Below are 23,263 nucleotides of genomic sequence, written 5' to 3' on the forward strand. Positions count from 1 at the left end.
CAGCAATCTAGACTTACGCTGCCACTCGAAGAAGTTAGGTCAAATGAGATAGAGGCTGAAAATGCCCAATTCTCCCTCAAAATAATCAAATATACAAGCAAGTCATGTTCATCATATTCCTATCATCCTCACAATTGCACTGGTCATGTAGCCAGAACCCATGCATGCAAAAATCAAATTTTCTATAGACAAGTAGAGTTTTTATAGCAAATAGAATAAGAGATACTTTGGCATCCAAAGGAAGATGAGGTCTTGGCTAACACTCCAGACTGGTGTGACAGAGTGGCTGAAAAACTTCACACCAGACTGTTCTATGAAAACAGTACAATCACTCATTCAGAAATTTGGATATAGACTTCAACTTCTGGGAAAAGCTCAGCCAAGATTACTGCCCTAAACTGTGCAGCCTTATCGAATCAACATTATACCAGAAACAGAAAGTAAACACCAAGGAGCAAAAACCTCCAACCAGCAACTCGGCCAAAACACAGCTGTCTGTAGTACCTTGGTCTTACATGCAGCAGCACCTTCAGAGGACTGCTCGGCATTTGTGACCGCCAACGCACCCCTCGAAACCCCACCAACCGCCTTAGATGAAGAACTTGATCATCTTCACCCCGAATGATCAACAAGATGCCTCTGATCTCTCACTAATCGCGCTCCCACCCTCAGAGTAACAGCCTCCACTCTAATTCTTCTCTCCCCCAGAGTTTTGAGAGTGCCCACCCGCTGCCCCCGTTATCTCTCAAACTCCACTCCCGACTTCCCCTCCCAGATCAACGTCTCCCCCACACCCCGGGGAGGCTGTCTGTCGATTCCCGGCTCCTGCCTGCGATTCCACGCAGGCCCAACACAAGCCCAAGCTCCAATCCGCCAGCACAGACCTGCGTGTCCGTCGCCATTTTCCACAACACGCCGGAAGAGGAAAGGGTACCGCTTCCGGGTTACCTATCCATCCTCGGGGGGAAGGGGCGGGGCCGGAGTGGTTACCTGGGAGGCCCGGTCACTAGGCAACAGCTCAGCTGCGCCCCAGCAGCATCAGGACCAGCAAAAGGCCGTCACTCAGCCGCCACTAACTCCACCAATATTCTGAATTCAGGATAAATTTAAAATCCAGTACTCTGAAAGCCTCCAAAATTGTTTTTCAAATAGCTCCAATATCCTCACCTCTCCCTAACTCTGAAATTTTCCCTCCAGCCCCACAATCCTCAACCAGATGACTGAGTTCAGCATTGACTGAGAGTGAAACTTGTGCAGAGGACAAAGATACTGCTGCCTTTTCTTACTTTTCTTTCTATTTATTACCTCCATGGGATGTGGACATCACTGACCAGGCTGGTATTTGTTGTCCATCCCTAAGTGCCCTTGCACTGAGTGTGTTGCTGGGCCATTTCAGAGGGAAGTGAAGAGTCAACCACATCGTTATGTGTACGGAGTAACAAGTAGACCAGATAACAGATAAGGATGTCATATTTCCCTGACTACAGGACACTAGCCCTGGAGCGTGTCCAGCGGAGATTCACACGGATGATCCCTGGAATGGTAGGTTTAACGTATGATGAACGGCTAAGGATCCTGGGATTGTACTCATTAGAGTTTAGAAGGTTGAGGGGAGATCTAGTAGAAACTTACAAGATAATGTATGGTTTAGAAGGGGTGGATGCTAGGAAGTTGTTTCCGTTAGGCGGGGAGACTAGGACCCGTGGGCACAGCCTTAAAATTAGAGGGGGTAAATTTAAAACTGAAATGAGACGACATTTCTTCAGCCAGAGAGTGGTGGGCCTTTGGAATTCATTGCTACGGACTGCAGTGGAGGCCGGGACGTTGGATGCCTTCAAGGCAGGGATCGACAAATTCTTGATCTCAAAAGGAATCGAGGGCTACGGGGAGAGTGCAGGGAAGTGGTGTTGAAATGCCCATCAGCCATGATTTAAATGGCGGAGTGGACTTGATGGGCTGAATGGCCTTACTTCCACTCCTATGTCTTATGGTCTTATGGTATTGGTGAAACAGGTGTTATTTTATAATAATCAGTTGTAGTTCTGATGGCACCATTATTGAGACTCACTCAGATTTATTAACTCCAGATTTATTAATTGAATTTAAATTCTATCAGCTGCCATCGTAGCATTTCAACTTATGTCTGCAGAACATCAGCTTGGGCCTCTGGATTACTAAACCAGTGACAATATGCCACGCCACTATCTTTTTTTTTCTGCAACCTGAAGTATTTAGCACTTTGTCCACTACTTGTGCAAGCTAATAACAAAAAGGAACCCAAAACTTGCAACAGACTAAAAACAACATCAATAAGCTGCCTGATTTACAGTAATATGTGGCAGAGCATGTCTGAACTGCAGTAGGTGGGATTTTTTGATTAGCATGACTGTTCCAAGTGAACCTCTCTGCAAAAGAATTCTCCATCTCGTAACTCCACCCCGCCCCCTCCCGCCAGCTCTGAGACATTGAGTTGGAATGTGAGTTGGAGAGTCTCCACCACATAAGGCAGTGCACAGCACCAGAACAGTCTGCTCCAGACTTGGAATCACCTTATAAATAGGTGTAGATTCAGAATGTGGCTTGAGACACTGATAATATGCAGAACAAGACAGCACTTACTAAAGTATTTCCTATGTAACCCTATATTAACACTTGAAGTTAACATGATCTCAGATGTAACAAAATAAACAGCGAGAAAGCAGTATAGAAACATATATAGTTAGTATATAAGTATTGACCAACTTATGAATCATTATTCAATCCGTTACACAAATATGAAAATCAGCACTTTAAAAGTACTTTGTAAAATAATACTACTGTATGTGCTCACCAGTCCATTACTTCATCTAAGGCACTCCAGCTTATGAACCTTGTTCAGGAAGCAGCACAAGCAAAGATTGAAGTTCTTGACATGACTGATCTTGGAGCCCATGTCATTCTGCAGAGCCAACATGACAAGTAGACCACAGCCAGCAGTGGAGACATTGTATTGGGTTCATGGCCAGGGCTGTGTTTCCAGATTTAGTGATGCTATTCAATGCTGGAGTAGGATGGTGGTGGTTGAAAAGTACACGACCTGTTTCTCTGTTTCTGTGAGACCAGTTGAGGGCACAAGTCAGGGTTTACAAACTGCTGGAGTAAGAGGAATCCAGATGAGATACGCAACAAGGAGCCACTCAAGCTGATCTGAACAAGTAAAACACATTTCCTATGTATAAACCTAAGGATAGAGATTGCTGGAAGGAACATGATATCTTGGTACAGGAAACTATTGAAAGGCATGTGGAGGGGACCCTCATATGATATCTGTGGAATACAATGGTAGACTTTATTCCTTTTCATTGTGGGAAGGGCTGATCTATTTTACGCTCCCAGCATTTGCTGGCTTTATGTGAGACACATGCATTTTCCATATTTTTCAAAAGCTTAGCTATTTCCATTTGATCGTTGACTAACAAATGGTTGTGTTACTGAAAAGAAAATTTACATAAAACAATGTAATGGAGCTGAAGTAGGTCATGTGACCATACAAATGTGCTCTGTCATTCAATAAGGTCATGACTAATCTTTAAACTCACTGATATCTAAACAATGATAACCACAGTTCCATCTTCCCACACTGTCTTTAGATCCTTTGATTTTCTCAATATCCAAAAATTAGTTAGTGACTGTATTGACTATACTCAATGAGTTTATGAGAATTTTTATATTTCAATAACCTTGCACACTAATTTCTGGAGTAATGCATTTTGTTTAAATGTGTGGCTCCCTTTATATCATTTTGCACAGCTGCCCACACAGAATAGCTTGAATGGACTGACTTGTATGCAAACTGCCCAGGTTGCTGCACAGGCTAGGCAGGACATTAAACTTGAGCTAAGGAATGTCTCCTCATCTCGTATCTTTTTATTAATTAATGGAATGGATGCATCTCTGGTGAAGTCAGCATTTATTGTCCATTCACAATTACTGTCAAGAAGATAGTGGCAAGTCGTCTTCTTGAATACAACTCAATAGCTTCTGATGTCAATTAAGTGTCAGATGCATTCCTGTGAATCTGGATTCACAAATAGATGAAATCAGATGTGGCCGTTAGTGAACAAGAAGTGAACGAGAACCAGATAATCCAATCGTTGTAGTGCATCATTACTTACATTATCCTTATTTTATTCGTATTTATTAATCTTTTATTTTACAATTCTGAAGAAGTCACTAAGCCCAAATCATTAGCCTGTCTTTTCTGTTTACAGGTAATGATTGATATCGGTGTATTTTTAGCATATGTGTTTTCATTTTTGTTTTGCATCATCTTTGTTAACGCTTTGTAAGAATGGTAATCCAATCACTACCAGCAGAGGGCACTGTCACACCTGGCTGTACACCAAATACTATAGATGTTTGTCTGGTGCTGTCCTCCAGTGGCATTTACAGCAATGTGAACCAGAGCAATGTGTTGTACATACATAAAACCTATCTAATCATGGTCCGATGTCAAACTTGAAATTCGTTAAGGAAGAACGGGAAAATCACAGAGCATGTTAAAAGGTCAGCAAGGTTGAGATGAAGAAAGATGTGGTCAGAATTAAGATGAGGAAAAAGGACATTTGGCTGAAGTGACATTCAGGAGTTAATGGAGCTTCCATTCTTTATTGCCTGTAAGGAAGAGAATAACAGCCATGTGACTCCAGTACTGATAAACTGAGAAAGAGCTAGAGACTAAAGACAGCTGAGGCATGAACTTAACTGTTGCATCTCTCAAAATGAACAGGTTTGGTGATGTATACTACCAAATTGAGAACTACTAACTGTGCTAACTCATTGTCTGTCACGTCACAGGGTTTTATTTTAGAATAGAGGCTGATCACTATCTCTCTCCTCTCCAGCAAGGCTAGATGAGGGGCAGTCTCTGGAGAAGAAATGAGCTGTTGGACAGCTCCCTCACTCTGTGTTTGTCTGATGAATGCAGTCCAAAATGCTGCAACTATCAATAGGGCAAAACTCACTTGAAATACAAAATGCAGTGAACGCCTGCACCAAATTCCCCTCACCTTCTCCCTTCTGGTACTCATTAGTTAGCTGTGCATATGATTTAGTATTGATTCACGATCCCAGGTTTGAACTCTGATTGTGCTGAGTCAGAACAGTGGCTGATCTAATTCAGTTCAATAATGAAGCACTGTGAAGTGCTTTGGGACATTTTTACTGCACAAGAGTTATGTCAGAAACAATGAACAATATGCTGGTACCATCTGTTAAATTCACAGCTTAATTTGCTTTGGAGATCAGAAAGTCCGGTCTTGGCAAGCAATGGATGGAAGTTGATGTTGTATTTGTACTGGGGCCAATGGAAGAAAAAAATCATCTAGCTTTAGCCTGAGATATCTGAAAATGGGAACATATGAAATGGAAATTTCAGCCAAGGAAAGCTACTGAATTGACCTTAACATGAAGACTAATTAATCTACTTGTAGACTTTCTTTTGCCAAGTACTTAATAATTAAGGTAAAATCACGCTAACGACAATGTTATCAATGTGCTGCCTTGTTTTAAAACAGACCAAGGTTAGAATGCTGACATGAAAGATTTGGTGATCCACCCTTTCTCAAGAGTCCCCATATTAATTATTCTCATCAGTTAAGCATCATTGCTGAGTCACATATCCAGCACATCAAAGAAGGGAAAGTGTGCATTAAAAGTGTTTGTTCAACTTGCATTTTATCATTAACCTTCATTTTTCCTTTCCTCATTTTACAAAAAAAGTTTGTCCTTCGGTAATCAAGCTTGCCTCGAACTCCGTCCCCTGACTCTCAGAAACTTTGTGGTCAATATATTCCATTCTTTCTTCCAAACTACATACGTGGCCACTAAACTGTCATTTTGCTCACTGCAACCAGCTTGGAAGTGATAATGTTACATTTATTGTGAAGGTGATTGAATTCAAAGTATGGAGGTTATGTTCTATTATATCAGATATTTGTAAGACCATATCTGAAATACTGTGTACAGTACTCATCTGCTTATTTAAGGAAGGCTGTGAATGTATTGGAAACAGTTCAGAGAAAGTTTATTAAACTATTACCTGGAATGGGTGAGAGGACCAATGAGAAAAGGGCTAGACTTGTACTCGCTGTACAAGGTCCTCTCACCCATTTCAGGTATTATACCTGGTATAATAGAAACGTAACCTCCATACTTTGAATTCAATTACCTTCACAATAAATGTAACATTATCATTTCCAAGCTGGTTTCTTGTTTCGCAGACATTTTTCATTACCATGCTTGGTAACATCCTCAGTGCACCCTCCAATGAAGCGTTGGTGTATTTTCCCACCTGGTTTTTAAACTGCTGCAAATCCAACCAAAACTGTGGATACACTACGTAGATGACACCTTTGTCATCATTAAATAGACCAAATTAGAGGAGACACACAAACTCATAAACAACAGCCTCGCCAGAATAAAAATCTACTCCAAAACTTTAGATTATCATTTCCAAATTATTTCCTATACTAACCTTTTGTGATTCTTACATGAGGACACCCAGACCACCCCAGTATCTCAGAGTTCTGCAATCTGTCACCATTACGATAAAATGCTTGTTTTTTTGCTTCCAAAATCGACAATTTCACATTATGGTCCATTTGCTAGAAGGTCCCAATCTACGTCATCCTGCAACCATTTCTGTATAATAGCTAGCATTTCGCACTTATTTATTGTATTTTTTTGTATTCAACTATCAGTTTATCTTTATTTTTTGAATGCCATGTGCATTCAGATACAAAGCTTTTAGTGTTATCATGTCATTATTTTTGTAACCTTTAGCTTTGCCTGTTGATTCTCTCTTCAATTTGTATTCTCTATCCTTTCCTATCATGGTCAGTTTATAACTGCCTATCTTAGTACCTTTCTCTCATGACTTATCTGTATTCTCTGACTTACCACATTTTCCTAGATTTGATTTCTTGTCCCCAGTATCCAGTTTAAATTCTCTCTATTTCTCTCTTTATATAACTCATTAGAACACTAGTCCCAATATGATTCAGGTGTTGACAGTCACAGAAGTACAGCCTCACTCTGCCTAGTATTTGTGATTGCACCTCACAAACTGCAGCTCACTTCAACCAAACCAGTCGTCTCATTTCTCTGGGTATTTAAACAATATGCACCATTCAGGATGCAAAGTGGTGATTTAATGACCTCCTCTCATCAGTCCATTGAGGTAGTCTAGAATGACAGGTCAAAGATGTCCTGGTTGCAGTTATACTGGTTGAAATGTTTCACACTGTGACATACTGTAGCACTTTGGGATGTCTTGAGGATATGAAATGTGTTCTTCTTTTAGTAATTGCAGTTATGGTTTTTCAGGTTCACAGGTTGAAATTATACTCGGTGACATTATTGGCGTTAACATCTTACTGGTGGACGTAGTACTGTTTGAAGCTGCATTGTTTGAGGTTATGCTTGTCAAGTTAACAATAGTTAAAGTTACAAAATGATCTGACTGCAGCTATTGATTATACAGCAATTACTTGCTGTTACCTAGGAGAGCACAAACTCAGCTCTTCATTGAAACTGTCAACATGGATTTGAATAGTTTGTCCATTCAGTGTCTGTGAAGGGGTCCACCTGTCCAGTCAACTTCTGATTTGATTACACAGGGTCTTTTGAACTTTGAAGGTCAACATTTAGGTATAAAGTTTGAGTTTCTGGGCTCCTCCCCCACAATCTACAATTCAGTTGCAACCACAAGAGGGGAGCATGTGGTGCCTGCTCTTCAATTTTCTACTTGCTGGTAAGAGATGTGAATGATAAACAAATGCAAGGGGATTGTTTATGCAGAGTATTGAGTTTTATATAATTATAAGCAATTTGTCTGAAGGTCTCTTTTAAAAAAAAGGACTGAGTGCAACAACAAGTTGAATTTATAGCACCCAGTGTAAAACATCCTAAGATGCTTCACAGGAGTGCTGTCAAACAAACTGCGAGATCAAGACACATAGGGAGATATAAGAGCAGAAGATCTAATGTTTGTTTAAAAGGTAGTTTTTATGACATAACTTAAAGACATGAGAGAGAGAAATGTGAGGCAAAAAGTATTAGAAAGGTGATTCCAGACCTTAGGATCTTGGTAGCTGAAGGCATGGTAAAGCAATGAGAATCAGAGATGTGCATGAGACCAGAATTGTTGGAGCACAGAGTTCTTGCAGTTTGTAGGGCTGGAGGAGGTTACAAACTTAGGAGGGATGAGGAAGAAGTTAAATACATAAATGTTAATTTTAAAATCAAGGTGGCTCTGAAACAAGAGCCAACGTAGGTCAGTGAGCACATGAATGATAATTCAACACATTTAGTGTGAGATAAGCTCCAGGCTGAAAAATTTTGGATTACACAGTTTAGAAAAGGTGCAAAGTGGGAGCCCGTAGGTATTATTGATATGTTTCTGCAACGGATGAGCTGTGGCAGGTTTAGGTATTGGCATTACTCAACAGAAAAGGTAGGTGTACTTGGTTTTGGAGCAGATTTAGAGTTGGAAGTTCATGTCAAAGTAAGATTGGATGCCAAGGTTGCAAACAATTTGGTTTAGCCTCAGACACTGACTAAGGAGTAGGATACAATCAGTGGCTGAGGAACAGCTCTTGTGGTGGGAACCAAAGGCAATAGATTTTTATTTTCCAAATTTAATTGGGAACTATTTCTGCTCCTTCAATAAGCGCTACGACAAATTAGAGACGGTGGAGGAACTGAGAGAGAATGGTGAAGGTGGGTGTGGTCAGTGTTTAATTTAAAACTGAAGATGATGCTATTGACAAGTGGCATCCTGTAGGGGAGAGGTGACAACAGGCTACAGATCTCTGGGGAATTCCAGAGGTGACAGTTTAGGCATGTGAAGAGAAGGGATTGTAGGAGATTCTCTTTAACACTACTGGATAGATAGGAATGGAAATAGATAGATGAATGCAAACAACCTATACATATAGGCAACTTTTTATATCGTTATGAAACTAGACTCCCAACATTCTCCACTTGTCTCCATAAGATTGACAATATTTGGGTACACCTTTATGGCACCTGACCACTTTCTGGTGTATTGATGTTTGAACTGAGACAGTAGTTGTTAGCTGGTTAATATGCCACACACATACACCTGTGCCAGGTACTCAAAAATAAAGCAGAAAGTTCAGGAGAAACTCAGCAAGTCTGACAGCATCTGAGAAGGGACATCTCAGTATCTGCAGTATTTTGGTTTTATTTTATGGTGTCCAATGCCATTCTGATGCTAATAAACATATGTTTGGGTCGACCAACGAGGGTTATCATGGACAGAACCCCAACCTAGCACAGACTCTGCAGTATTACTGCTGCTGCATCAGGTGTGATCAACTTAGTCCATATCAGTAGCCAAACCCAGGATCACTCTGGTTGGTATGATCCCGCACTGCAAAACGCAGTGCTTTGACACATTGAATCATGACTGAAGCTCAAAACAACAATGTTGATATGTTATTGTAAAGCTGTGGAATATTACTTAAGGCATATGACTTTCAATCTTGTCTCAAACATTAGCACCTCTAAGACAGAAGACTCCATTCTTATGAGTTCATAATCCAGGCTGACGCACCAGCGCAGCATTATCAGAGGTGCCATCTTTTGGATGAGGCTCTGTATGCTGGATGTTGAGAAAACTAGCAAAACACCTTCTGCTACACTGGGAAACAGTTCATCCTCAAAATCATGCTTGAAGCATTTTATTCATTCATGGGTTGTGAGAATCACTGGCTGGGTCAGTATTAATTCCCCGTATCTAGCTACCCTTGAGAAGATGGTTGAACTTCCATCTTAAACTGCTGCAGTCCATTTGGTGTAGGTACACCCACACTGTTGTAAGAGAGCAATTTCCAGGACTTTGACACTGAAGGAATATCAATATATTTCCAAATCAGCATGGTGCGTGGCTTGGAGGAAACTTGCAGTTGGCAATATTCCCATGTACCTGCTGACCTTATCTTCCTTAAAGGAGTGGCTCTGGAAAGTGCTGCCTTAGGAACTTTGGTGAATTATCTGGTTATTATCTGAATTATTGTTGTGAGATTATGCTGTGCTGAAATTAGTCACTATGCTTCCCCAGTTAACAAGGTGAGTATAATTAATTAGCTGTATCTTGAGACCACGAATCATAGAATCATGAAAGACGCTATAGAAGTGCGGGTCCTGAATATTTTGAAATTCCACCTCTCAGTGTGGAGGATATTCAAGCTAATTGCCCATTCTGTGTTTCAGGTGCTCTTGGAGAAAGTTTTCAGCCCAATGCCATTTGGCAGTTCCGTAATATGATCAAGTGTGCTGTTCCGAACAGCCGTCCCGTATTTGACTACAGCGATTATGGATGTTACTGTGGATTTGGAGGGACTGGATCTCCTGTTGATGAACTGGACAGGTGACACGAGCTCTTCTATTTACGAGGGATTAAAAATCTGAATAAAATGTAACCAGAAATTTGATTAAACTCCCTAACCATGTGTCAATCATCCATGTCAGTAGAATGGGTAAAATATTTCAGTTTTTAAAAATTAATTCTTGGGATATGGACATCTCAAGGAGGGCTAAGTCCTGTTTCTAATTACCCTTGAAAAGGTGGTGGTGAGATTTATGTTAAGGTATTCCTACAGCATTGTGATGTTAGGAAATTCCAAGTTTTTGACCCAGTGATGTTGAAGGAATAGTGATACATCTCTGCATTTCTGGCCCGGGCTACTAATGCCAGCCTCCTCAGCCAGAGACCATCTTCATAACACTGGCTCATGAGGGGACATGAAGCCATAGTTCCATTTCAGTGTGTTAGTAAATTAGTGTGGTTGATATATGTCAATAAGTGGTGGGAAGCAGAAGGGCAGATTAGTAGGATTTTGTGTGTGTGTGTAGGATGGCATGGTGGTAAGTGAATCAGCTGGCTGAGTGGCATGTGGGTAGGGTGGAGACAGAGTGAGGTCACAGGTGCTGAGAGTGCGGGTGAACAGTGTGGATATTCAGGTCAATTTTGGAGGAATCAGGAAGTTGAGTCAGAGTTTCAGGAGACAGCAGACTGGTGGAGTCTAATCAGATTGGATCATGAGGAGTCAGGAGGTTTGGGGTGAGTTGGGAGGCAGGGATAGTTGGTTGATAGTTGGTCAACTGTTTAACAATTCCCGGATAGTTCCCACTTGTTTACCTGGATAGCTGTCTCATATTGCTAACCTTAACCCATAGGTGGACACATTTCACAGGGTCTTGGAGAGCTGGAACCTTCCCCCGTGGAAGTTCAGACTTCCTGGGCAATTCCCACAATTCAGTGTGTTTGGACTTCTGAAGACATTCTGACAATGTACCTCTGGTCATACTGGCTCTGACTGTGCTGAGATGAGTGGATCTCAGCTAATATCTTAAATGGGAAATAACCTTATTAAATCCCTATTATAACTGATCTTTAAAACAAACAGGGATGTCATAATATATCATTTTCAGGGAATGTAATGATGTACAAAATTATAATCAAATATTGTAAGAAAATGTTATGGTGGGAACTCAACTGGCCAAAGATGTATAATATAAAATGTAAAGATAAACTGGGGTTTTATGCAATTTATCTTGCTGATTGTGGGCTGCAAAATGAAATTTTATAGGACCTTTTCTTTTGGAGATGAAAATGATTGGTCAGGATCAGTGAGATAATAGATTGCAGCTGCTACTTTGAAGAAATAAATTTGCTCAAATTTATCTCATCTAATTTTATCTCCTCATTTGGTGTCTGCAATAAAGCCAACTTTCTGTCTCCAAGTCCAAATTTTTAGAAGTTTCTGAAATAAACTGGATGGATTTAAAGAAATATAGGGAAGAAGTTACTGCCTCTACCTTAGAAGAGAGGTGGTATTTGGTTTGGGGAAACACATATTCCAGCAGTATCAGATGGGCTAGGAACCACATGCCTGCCTCTACCCTGATTACATTTGGAGTCGAAAGGCTTATAAACAGCCATGCTGCCAATTGAGGCCCTTAATTGGGCAATAAATTCCCAATTAGGAATATTATTCCACCATTGCTGAAAATCACTTAGCAGCTGCTGGTGTGATTGCCATGTAATATGACTGAAAATAAAACACTGTTGGAGTTGCTGGTGTACTTCTAGAGGATTAGGTGGTGATGCAATTTCTCTAGTTTAAGACCACTCAGTAGTTGAAGGAATCTGACATCAGGAAGGATGGGTCCTATTGAGAGCCATCCTCTGAACTTGCTGCTAATTCCCCCTCCTCCGTGACTCAGTCTAGCTATCATTCAGCAGTGGTCTGAGTTCCTCAATGATTCCCCTCCCTCAAGTGCTGTTGAATTCTTCCCTTGACAGTGTATATGGCTTTACCTTAACCACAATCAAGTTGTAAATGACTGTCTAACAAAGCCATGGTTGTAAAGTGTATTATACTGAAACCTGAGGTTTTAATGGGCTTCATAAGTAAAACCAGAGAATATAAAAGCCAAGAGGTTTTGCTAAACCTATATAGAAAATTTTAATAAAACAAAGAACACTAGATGCTGGAGATCTGAAGTACACAAAACAGAAATTGCTGGAGAAACTCAGCAGATCTGGCTGCATCTGTGGAGAGAAAAGAGTTAACATTTCAAGTCCAGTGCCCCTTCTTCAAAACAGTTCAACCTCACTATAACTGGTTTCAGATTCTGTGCACCTGAACGATGTGAGGGCAAAGGATAAAGGGATGATAGGGAGTTAAATAAAAGGGCCTGGCAACAGAAGAGGCACTAAGGTCCATGATTTTTCTCTCCCTGGCTGGTGGGTGAGATCCTCATCTCCATTAAATATTACTTGTTTGTTTCTACTCAGATTTTCTCCCATCATCCCTTAATGTTATTTGGTGATAATTAGTTATCTGGTATCAATGGTCATTTTTCATATGGAAGCCAGGACAGTGCGTATTGAGAGGTTGTATGAGCTTGGGTTCATCTCAGGCCAATCTTGTCCTTGCTTGAAAGAAGAAGGGTTTCAGCTTGTGTGCCTGGACAGCAATCAGGAAGCAGAACCCTGTCTGAGTTTTTACTTTCTAGTCCAGGGTGCTGAGGCCTCACTTCCTCAGGCTGTGACTTCGCAGTTCTTAGGTGTCTGAAAGTAGAAAATCAGAACAGGCTGTTATTAGAAGCATGAGCTCTGTGGTTTATTATCAATAGTTTGTTCTGCATGCCACATAGCTAAGTGTGGGCTGTTGCAGTTGGCTCAATGGTGCTGAGAGTAATCACATCCAATAGGGTTCAGGAGAACTAGTTCTCTGCTTGTTATCCTCTGTTCCCTTCTATTGTGTTACTTTGTCCTGCAGAGAGGAGAAAATCAGTTGGCATTGAAACAACAGATTGAAAACTCTCCTTCTGCGCTATAACCATGGAATGATTTTTAGGCCCACTCCACAGCTTGAGCAGTTAGCCCAGGTTAGTCCTCCAGGGAAGAAGGACCAAGTATTGCACTGACAGAGGCAACAGACACATAGGAAATATGAGCAGAAGTAGACCATACAGCACCTTGAGCCTACTCTGCCTTTCAGTACAATCATGAATTATATTCTGCCTGAAGTCTTCCATCTGCTCCCCATATGTTAATTTCTTAAGAGATCTACAATGTCGCATTATCCCTACCTCTAGGCTACAAGTCCTGGGCTCAAGTCCCACCTACTGCAGAAGCATTTCATAACATGCCAAAGCAGAGTTTTTCTTTTTTTTTAAGAGTATTTTATTGTCACCAATCTATCGCAACCTTATATACATTTAGATGGATGTTGAAAGTTTATTTGATAAAGAGCAGAGGGTGGGGTTCTTGAGGCACAGTTATAGTGTCCCCATCCTGGGTCATGAATTTCACTTGCTCCAAATGTGTATCACAATATGTCTGAACAGGTTGATATTTTAATATAAGTATATAAGGCAAAGTTTAGCTGGTTGGACGAATATTCATTGGAATTACAAAAAGGAACAAAGGACTTTTCCTGGCGTTCTTGCTCCAACAAAACCAGATTAACCAGTCATTTATCACACTGTTGTTTGGTGAATCTTGTGTGCAAAACTATTGCTATGCTTACTCACAGAATAGTAGTGCTGTAATTCATTGTACATAATGTCCTTTGATCCGGATCTGTGCTTCCTAGTGTTACCTGCTCTGATGATAGATCTGGCCTTTGTAGGTCTCAACTGAGATGCACCCACTAACAGCCATCTAAAACATCATTTCTGAATCTGAATTCAACCAGTTTGGGTTAATTTGAATTTGTATCTTTTTGAAAGGAAACCATTCAGCCTGTCATGTAGGCCCACAGCCTGGACTCTTGGTGGCGACAGTGAGGTGTTGGCTGCAGCTGTGGCAGAGTGGGGACCGCTGACTGTGGTAGGTTGGAAGCAGAGACTCTTGATGGCAGTGTCACGTCGTCGACTGACAGTGTTGGTGCCCAAAGAAGGAACTCTTGGCTCCAGTAGGCCTAGAGCAGGGAATTTTGGAAGCAGTGATGGGTCGTTGATTGCAGTGGTGTTGGTGCCACAGTAAAGATTCTGGCTTTGGGAGACCTGGAGCAGGGACTGTTGCTGGTGTCAGCAAGACAGCGGCAGCATGAGGAGATGGATCGCCTCAGACATCATTGTTGTTGTACCTGGAGTGGGGACTCCTTGAGGCCAAACTTGTAAAGACATTGCAGAAACCCTAGAAGCGTGTTTCAGACACTGGTTGATGAAGGTGAACTCCATTTGAATACTTATTATTCTTTTGTAACTTAAAATTGCACCAGTTTGTGGTGAAAAAAACACTTTTCACTGTATCTCCCTAGATATCCATGAGTATAAAATCATTCACTCATTTCTGTGCCAACTCTCTGCCAGAAAAGTCATACAATTTATTTTCAAATCTGCTTCTCATCTGTCCTGAAGGCCAAATATGTCACTTTATTAGAAGGGCACCAGGAATCCTCTAGTTTCTCTCCTATCGAGCCATTGTTCTTGCAATCAGCTTTTACAGTGAAGGCTAACAAGCTATTTGATTTTGGGAGCATCACAACTGAGCCCAAAGGGAACTGTTCACTAAAAATCACTGGATAGTAATCAGGAGTAGCAACAACCATCCCTAGCTCACAGCACTGAAGCTAATTGCCTGAGTCCCACCAGTGCACTGGCTAATCTTGTAGATTAGGATATAACCTGGAGCCTTCCTGGCCTGTGTGCTCAGAACTGCATTGGATCCAACAATTACTCTCCCTCATATATTACACACATTTGATTTGCTTCCTTCCCTAATGTATAATTCTCTGGTCAAGAAGCAAATGTAAGCAACCAGGTTCCTGCCAAGATCACTCCTAGCTCCTTGGGTAAGGGCAGAAATAGTGGTTAAGGTAAATCCCTCTTCAAACTCCAACTGTGGGAAGCACTTGTTTGTGACCAACATACTCCTTGGTTTTAGATGTCTGAGGATTGCAAAGAAATCAAAACACAGAAGCAATCCATTCAGCCTAATTGGTTGATGTAAGTGTTTATGCGGTTTATCTTAGATTGTCCAATCCAATTAAAACAATTTTTCATTCCTTTCTCCCTCTAGATTGGAAATACACCTCAGTTATTTTCATCAACTACTGCGTGTGGTAGTAACATCAACATTTTAATCACTTCTAAATTGTATATTCAATTTATTATTTATGACTTATAGTTTGATCACCCCCTACAAGTGAAGACATCTAGCACACGCCTTCGTAATTTTTTAAATGGATCCTCCATGCCCCCTTGGTTTTTCTTTTCTCAGGAAATGGGATTGCTGATTGTAATCTGAATGCAGAGTTCATGTATGAATAGCTTTTCACAGCACTGGGCAAGATTGGGTGGTTGAGATGAAGGGAATTGTAGACATTGAAATGTACTGCAGCTCCCCATGCAATAATAGGACATGGCAATGGTACTCAGAAATAGTATTTCTTTTTCTGATTTATCAATGCCAAATTATTTTCACCTACTTTGTGGCTAAACATCATTTGACGATGTCTGAACCGAATGCTCGGATTCAGATGCCTGAAAACTGAGAATGAAGATTGGAATTTGAACCTACAATTTGGATGCTCATTGTTTTAAAGTACAGACTCAGAGGGACAGTTACTCACAGTAACTAAAATGATTCTGCCTCTGTATTAAATCAGATGCTGTCAGATCCATGATAACTGCTATGGAACAGCCAGCAAGATTAAGGAATGCCGGCCAATCTATGACAATCCCTACTTCAAATTGTACAAATACTCGTGTTCTAGCAGCACGATCACTTGTGGCCGTAAGTATTTCTCACTTAAAATTCTACCATTCCTAGTCTGAAACTGTCACAGAGGTACAGTGTCTCAAAGCTGCTGTCCAAAAAGCAGTTGCCTAAAAATTGAGCACTTTTGTAATTTTTGTAATGTAGACAATTTTAATTGAATTAAAATAATTTTAACTGGACAATTTGGCAAAATGCTGCAATGATAGACTGTGGTTACAGTAATTCACCTTGCTGCTTCACAGCCACGTGATCCCGCATTCCAAATGACCCTTGACGCCATTCAACTTAGATTGACCCAAACTGTCTGTCCCAAAATCCTGTGATATGCAAATCCAGCTTGACCTCATTTTGCCATGTTGCCAGTTTTGTGACACACTTTTAGTATTTTCCTGAGCAACAAGTCCTCACCAATGGCCATCCTTCAGATGTGAGGCTGTCTTGTGTGGCTGTTCGACCAAGGGAGACATCACACTTGTGTCTAGTGTTAGCCTAATTTGAAATCTGATTGCTGGCTAACAATCAGGAGAATGGGTCCCAGTTGGAATTTCCTCTCCTATGTTCAGGTTGCAGAGGTTGTTTATAACTCGAATTTCTTAGACCTTAGAATAGCCATTGATGGCATACCCTAGCTGATGAGACCTGAGCACACTTCACCACACAGTGAGACATGCTGGACATGGATAACATGTATGATGTATCATACATCAACATTCAGTCTCTATATGTGCAGCAACCTGGAATGTAGGCACTGTACTGATTGATTGATTGATTACCCAATAGCACACCACCCTTTCAAAACTGGACCTGTGTCAAACACTAAACTTCATGGCTTTCAGCACAGACCATCATAACGCTTACATGATAAATGAGGAATCAAAGCTGTGACTCACACAGGAACCTTGGAAGTATGAATAATTGTTCCCCTTCATCCAGCAGTGGCCTTTGTAATTTTGTTTTGCCAGTAATGCTAACATTATTGAGGTGCTGAAGTTCAGTTTACAAGCCCCTACATCCCTATGGGATGTAGAAGATCAGTTTTGACCAGCATCTGGCCCCTCTGCATGCAGAGCAAATAGGCATTGAATTGATTGCAAATTGAATGTAACTGTGCTTTGCAAGTTGCTATGACATGTTTTTGTTGCTACAATGTTGAAGTGATTTGTGGCACTAGCAAGGCAATTAAAAAGCATTATGGGGAGCATTGACCTCGTGATATTATTGTTAGATCATTAATCCAGAAAGTCAGCTTATGTTCAGGGTATCCAGGCTCGAATCCTGACATGGCAAATGATGGAAATAACAGATGGAATTAAGAATCTACTGACGACCATTAAATTATTGTCAGTTATCAGGAAAAACTCTCCTGCGCACTAACATCCTTAAGGGAAGGAAATCTGCCATCCTCACCTGGTCTGGCCTACATGTCATTTCAAACCCACAGCAATGTGGTAGACTCTCAACTGCACACTGAAATGGCCTAGCGAGCCACTTAGTTTAAGGGAAACCAGGGAGAGACGATACATGCTAGCAGTCAGTGATGGCCAAGTTCCATAAGTGAATAAAAGTAAACTCTGTTAATTGGCATCTCGCTACTCTCAGCTAAAAATTTTGCCATTGGTGCTTGTGAAAAGCATGCAAGATGCAGTAAGATGAGCTTGACATCGAGATAGACCTCACTAGACTTCTTGTCTGATTCTGTCACATGTCTCACCGTAGCCCACATTGCTCAGATCTTTTATAATATTCCACCTGCACTTTTTGATTGTACTAAAGAGACACAATAGTGGAATGCCCTTCATCTGTGTTGTAAACATCTGTTTGATATAATCAAACCTACAATTCAAAGAAGAAAACTATGGGTTATTGCCAGAAAAAGGCCTTATAATTGGAGGAAAAAATGTGCACTTAAAGTGCTCTGATATGAAGTTTGTAAGTATATGGGACAGTAATTTATTCATACTACAAGAACTGGTGTTGTTTTTGCTAAGTCCATGCATGGTAAAGACTAATGATTTTTTTTCATTGGGTCTGTTATATAATGTTATAATTTTGAAGGCATTAGTATTGATGTTCAAGTAATCTCCACACAATCTGATCATGTTACACAGTCTTTGGGGGAGGCAGCTGAGATCTGCATGAGAGGAGCAGGTGTGTTCTGCACAGCTCCTGATTGTTGGAAATAACTATTACCAATTAGTTAATATAGTCTGTACCTATTGCTATCAAATGATAGAACTACTTTGTTATGCAATTCATTAAGACTCATAAATGGTCTATCCACTGATGATATGAGAGGCTCCAGGTTCAGGATAGAAAATGATAGATTGGGGGTTCTTGGGGTGTAGTAATAGTGCTCATACCTCTAAGCCAGGAGACCTGGGATTGAGAACCACCTGTTCTAGACTGTGTAATGACATCTCTGAATAGGTTGATTGGAAGATGTTGAGAGAATGAAAGATTGGCGGCAGCAAACTATCCAAACTAGAATATGAGCAGTGAACAGTGGTATCAATGTGAATTTCATCTAGAGACCCCACCACTCCTTTGGGTGCTATGGAGGAAAAAAAGGAGAAGAAAATATTCCTTCAATACAAGTGAGTTTACTACTTGAAGTGGAAAATACATACACAGTCAGCAATTGAAATGTGAATATCGACAAACTGTCAGCAGCAGTCATGGGAGCTGTAATACATAGCACTAAGATGCTGGTAAAAGGCATAGAGAGAACAATGTAGGCTAGCAAAAGGGAAAAAAAAATAGCCAGTTATACTGAGAAGAGAATGAAATCTTAAGAAGGAGGCTGTATAGGGAATGGTTGAAGTAAGGTTAGAGATGCCTGAGGGACAGGGAGAAAACTTTTTACAAAAGAAAATGCAAAGACCAAGTAGAGAAAAAAAGGAATTTTAAAAAAAAAATTGTCACTGCTCAAAACCAAACATTGCTGTCACTGTGCTTAGACTCCATAATTAGAATGTCCCCGGCTCATGAATAATACACTAAGTTGTGAAGTGCTGTATGTTTTTTCCATCAGCGTGCCTCAGGCTTTCCACAATAGATAGGCACTACAGATTCTGGGATATCAGAGATAGCAAGAATTGCAGATGCTGGAGTCAGAGTCAACACAGTAGGCCAGGCAGCACCGGAGGAACAGGAAAGTTGACGTTTCAGGTTGGGACCCTTCATCAGAATTCTGAGATGTTTGGAATACATAATAATACTTTGATACAAACTGATAAGATTTCTTTGGAATTTTGATTCTTGTCACTTTGCTTTCTGGGAGCTACCCGCACTGATTTTGTGTACTTTGATTATTTTAAAATAATGGAGAAAGGTGAACAGGTATAATTCAAAACATGGGACTGCTGACACCTTTCATGTAGAGGTTGTAAATTTGGTTGCAACCTGTGTATGAGTATTCACATGGCTTGAAATGGATGAGAAATTGCCAGTGGTGATATTATTCAATGAGTGATGGGCATTTTTATCAGTATTCTTTTCATGGAATGTAGGTGTTGCTAGGCTATTTCAGGGTGCTGTTACAAGCCAAACTGAGTCAGGATGGTACATTTCCTTCCCTAAAGTATGTTAATGAACGAGTCGGTTTTTACCTCAAAAAAAAAAGCTGTCATGGTTACCATCACTGAGCCAAGCTTTACATTCCAGATTTATTACGAAAGTGAAATCGCACTAGATACCATGTGGGTTTTGAATCTATTTCAGCCAGAGCTTTAACCTGGGACTCTTGTTAGTGATATCAGTAACACTACCATGACAGTACCATCTCCATGAAGGCCCGAGCAGTCCTCTCCTGTTCCAGTCATTCTTAAAGGCTTACACCTCACATGATTAGAAATGAAATATGCATTCAATCTCCTTGTAAAGTGTATCAGAAACTTAACAGGACAGATAAATGTAATGTGTCTTTTATATTCGACTAGTTGGTATTCTGGACAATCAGTGACAGACCTTGCACCAAATGGAACTGGCCTCTGTATAAGGGCTCATTCCAAAGTGGTTTGGAAATTGTTTCTTTCTCTCTTCTGCAGCTGGTAACAGTCCCTGTGAAGCCTATATCTGTGAGTGTGATCGGCAGGCAGCCATGTGCTTTGCTGAAGCCCCATACAATGAAGATTATAAACATCTGGACACAGAGAAGCACTGCATCTAAAACAGTACACTATCAAATGGTGAAAGAGAAAAAATAAAGCTTGATCTCACTTAGTTTTCTAATCCATTTCTTTGTATACAGTGAAGTCCTACTCAGACACTCCAGGAAGGTTAACTAAACAGTTTCAAAATCTCAAAATAAAACTGAGAAGCAGCCCTGAATAAACCCAAGACCTCTGATATATGGTGACTTGAATTTGAGGACTTTTACTTTAGTTTGTGCATCACATTCCATATTTCTGTTTAAATTTATACAAATACTGTTCCCGGAGAACTGATGCAGTTCCAAAATAAAGATTCTCAACTATGCAGTATAACTACTATCAACTCATGCCAAACTCGGAAAAGCCAGAATGAATGAAAAATACTATTTTGTGTAGGCTGCTGTCTGGTTTGCCATGTGATTCACTGAGATATATTTCTGGCCTGAGTTCTGTTTTGAAACATTTCTGAAGATGCATTACAGCCTGAAACTATCAAATCATCTATACGATGCTGTTAACTATCAGTTGAAAATTCTTGAAAGTCGTGTATTTGGTTATTTCTCCAATATAAGCTGATTTTCAGAGGTCTGGGCATATAATTATTGGATTTCTGTCCAACACACAGAGATTCGGCTGTCATGTTATTGTGGAAGATGTGAATAGAGAATAAAATCATTAAAATAAAGGGATGGAAGGAAAAAGGAATAGTGAGGATTAGGTATGTATAGAAAGAAAGATTTACATTTGTATGGCACCTTTCATAACCACAGGAGTTTACAGGCAATAAGGTACTTTTGAAGTGTGGTCACTGTTGTAAAATGCAGCAAGTGCCTGTAAACAGTAAATAAATTCATAATTAGGTAATAAGGGCAATGTTCCTTTAACACTTTTGTCCATTTTGACCCATATTAACAAAATATATTTGTAAAATAAATTCAGAGAAACCGAATAATCTTTTATAGAGCATAGCAGATTAATATTCAGAATCTGCAATTGTCATTCTAAAATTTCATAAACATCACCAGGAACAAGTCAATATCTTCCTGACACCGTGTTTAGAAATTGTTTAAGCAACAAATACACATTAACTATATTAAGTATTTATAATTTGTTGTGCACCATAGAAGCTGATTGAACACTTCACGCCATGTTGTTCTAAGACCCCTCAATACACAACTATAATTCCCCTACGCTTTTACTGCTGGGCTTTACTAGGGTAAATTAGCCTGGGGGCTCCACAACAAGTACACTGGTAACACTGGCCATTTGTATTTGTATGGGGATTTGCAACTAAGCTGTTTTGAGATCGATCAGCTTCTCCCTAGAGACTGTTCAATCTGATTTGGTACGTAAGAGAGCACGAAGCCGATTGTTAGCTGGAAATTACCATAAAGAAAGAACAGTTCGGGACCTTTTTCTCTAGAAAAGGAAAGCCTGTAAGTGTGGCCTAAGAGATGTTTTTGAAATTATGAGTTTGATGGCGTAGACATGAAGAAAACATTTCCACTTATGAAGGACACTAAATGTAGGGAGAATGAATAAAGATAGCTGCTATAAAATCCATTGGGAATTCAGGAGAATCTTCTTTAACCAGTGTGTATGGTTAGAATGTGACATTTACTACCACATAGTGTAGTCAAGGTGAATAGCATTGATAAATTTAACAGAAAGCTAGATAAACACATGAGGCAGAGAGGAACAGCAGATTATACTGATAGGTTAAGTGAAGGATCGCAGAATGGCCCTCATATGAAGCACCAACCCTGGTACAGAACAGTTAGGCTAATCAGAGATCAGTTAGCCTAATTGCCTGTTGTCAACTTATGGAAATCTAAATCGGGAAGGTGGTAGTATAGCGATACTGTCACTGAACAAGTCATCCAGAGATTCAGTCTAATGTTCTGAGTGCACAGGTTGGAATCTCACCATAGTAAATGATTACATTTGAATCACTGAAAATCTGAAATTAAAAACGAGCTAAATGGTGACCAGAGATAATGGGAACTGCAGATGCTGGAGATTCCAAGATAATAAAATGTGAGGCTGGATGAACACAGCAGGCCAAGCAGCATCTCAGGAGCACAAAAGCTGACGTTTCGGGCCTGGACCCTTCATCAGAGAGGGGGATGGGGAGAGGGAACTGGAATAAATAGGGAGAGAGGGGGAGGCGGACTGAAGATGGAGAGTAAAGAAAATAGGTGGAGAGAGTGTAGGTGGGGAGGTAGGGAGGGGATAGGTCAGTCCAGGGAAGACGGACAGGTCAAGGAGGTGGGATGAGGTTAGTAGGTAGCTGGGGGTGCGGCTTGGGGTGGGAGGAAGGGATGGGTGAGAGGAAAAACCGGTTAGGGAGGCAGAGACAGGTTGGACTGGTTTTGGGATGCAGTGGGTGGGGGGGAAGAGCTGGGCTGGTTGTGTGGTGCAGTGGGGGGAGGGGATGAACTGGGCTGGTTTAGGGATGCAGTAGGGGAAGGGAAGATTTTGAAACTGGTGAAGTCCACATTGATACCATATGGCTGCAGGGTTCCCAGGCGGAATATGAGTTGCTGTTCCTGCTGTTCCGGCTTGGGGACCGCTTTGCAGAACACCTCCGCTCAGTTCGCAACAAACAACTGCACCTCCCAGTCGCAAACCATTTCCACTCCCCCTCCCATTCTCTAGATGACATGTCCATCATGGGCCTCCTGCACTGCCACAATGATGCCACCCAAAGGTTGCAGGAACAGCAACTCATATTCCGCCTGGGAACCCTGCAGCCATATGGTATCAATGTGGACTTCACCAGTTTCAAAATCTCCCCTTCCCCTAC

At 40.8% G+C, this 23,263-nt stretch overlaps 2 protein-coding genes across 2 annotated transcripts in view; one reads left to right on the plus strand and one right to left on the minus strand.

The window, feature by feature from the left end:
* The window catches only part of gcn1 (GCN1 activator of EIF2AK4), a 131,639-nt gene extending 130,687 nt beyond the window's left edge, over positions 1 to 952 (minus strand). Inside the window, exon 1 of the mRNA XM_048555900.2 lies at positions 885 to 952. Coding sequence (XP_048411857.2) covers positions 885 to 902 — 18 coding nt within the window. The 5' untranslated portion in view covers positions 903 to 952. The remainder of the gene's footprint in view (positions 1 to 884) is intronic.
* Positions 953 to 991: 39 nt separating this feature from the next.
* Positions 992 to 23,263, plus strand: part of LOC125464143 (phospholipase A2-like) — a 45,991-nt gene continuing 23,719 nt past the window's right edge. Inside the window, exons 1-3 of the mRNA XM_048556273.2 lie at positions 992 to 1,542; positions 10,279 to 10,435; positions 16,194 to 16,321. Of these exons, the coding sequence (XP_048412230.1) occupies positions 10,329 to 10,435; positions 16,194 to 16,321 (235 nt within the window). The 5' untranslated portion in view covers positions 992 to 1,542; positions 10,279 to 10,328. The remainder of the gene's footprint in view (positions 1,543 to 10,278; positions 10,436 to 16,193; positions 16,322 to 23,263) is intronic.

The sequence above is a fragment of the Stegostoma tigrinum genome, chromosome 26 (genome assembly GCF_030684315.1).
Source record: "Stegostoma tigrinum isolate sSteTig4 chromosome 26, sSteTig4.hap1, whole genome shotgun sequence".
In the NCBI taxonomy this organism is placed as follows: Eukaryota; Metazoa; Chordata; class Chondrichthyes; order Orectolobiformes; family Stegostomatidae; genus Stegostoma; species Stegostoma tigrinum.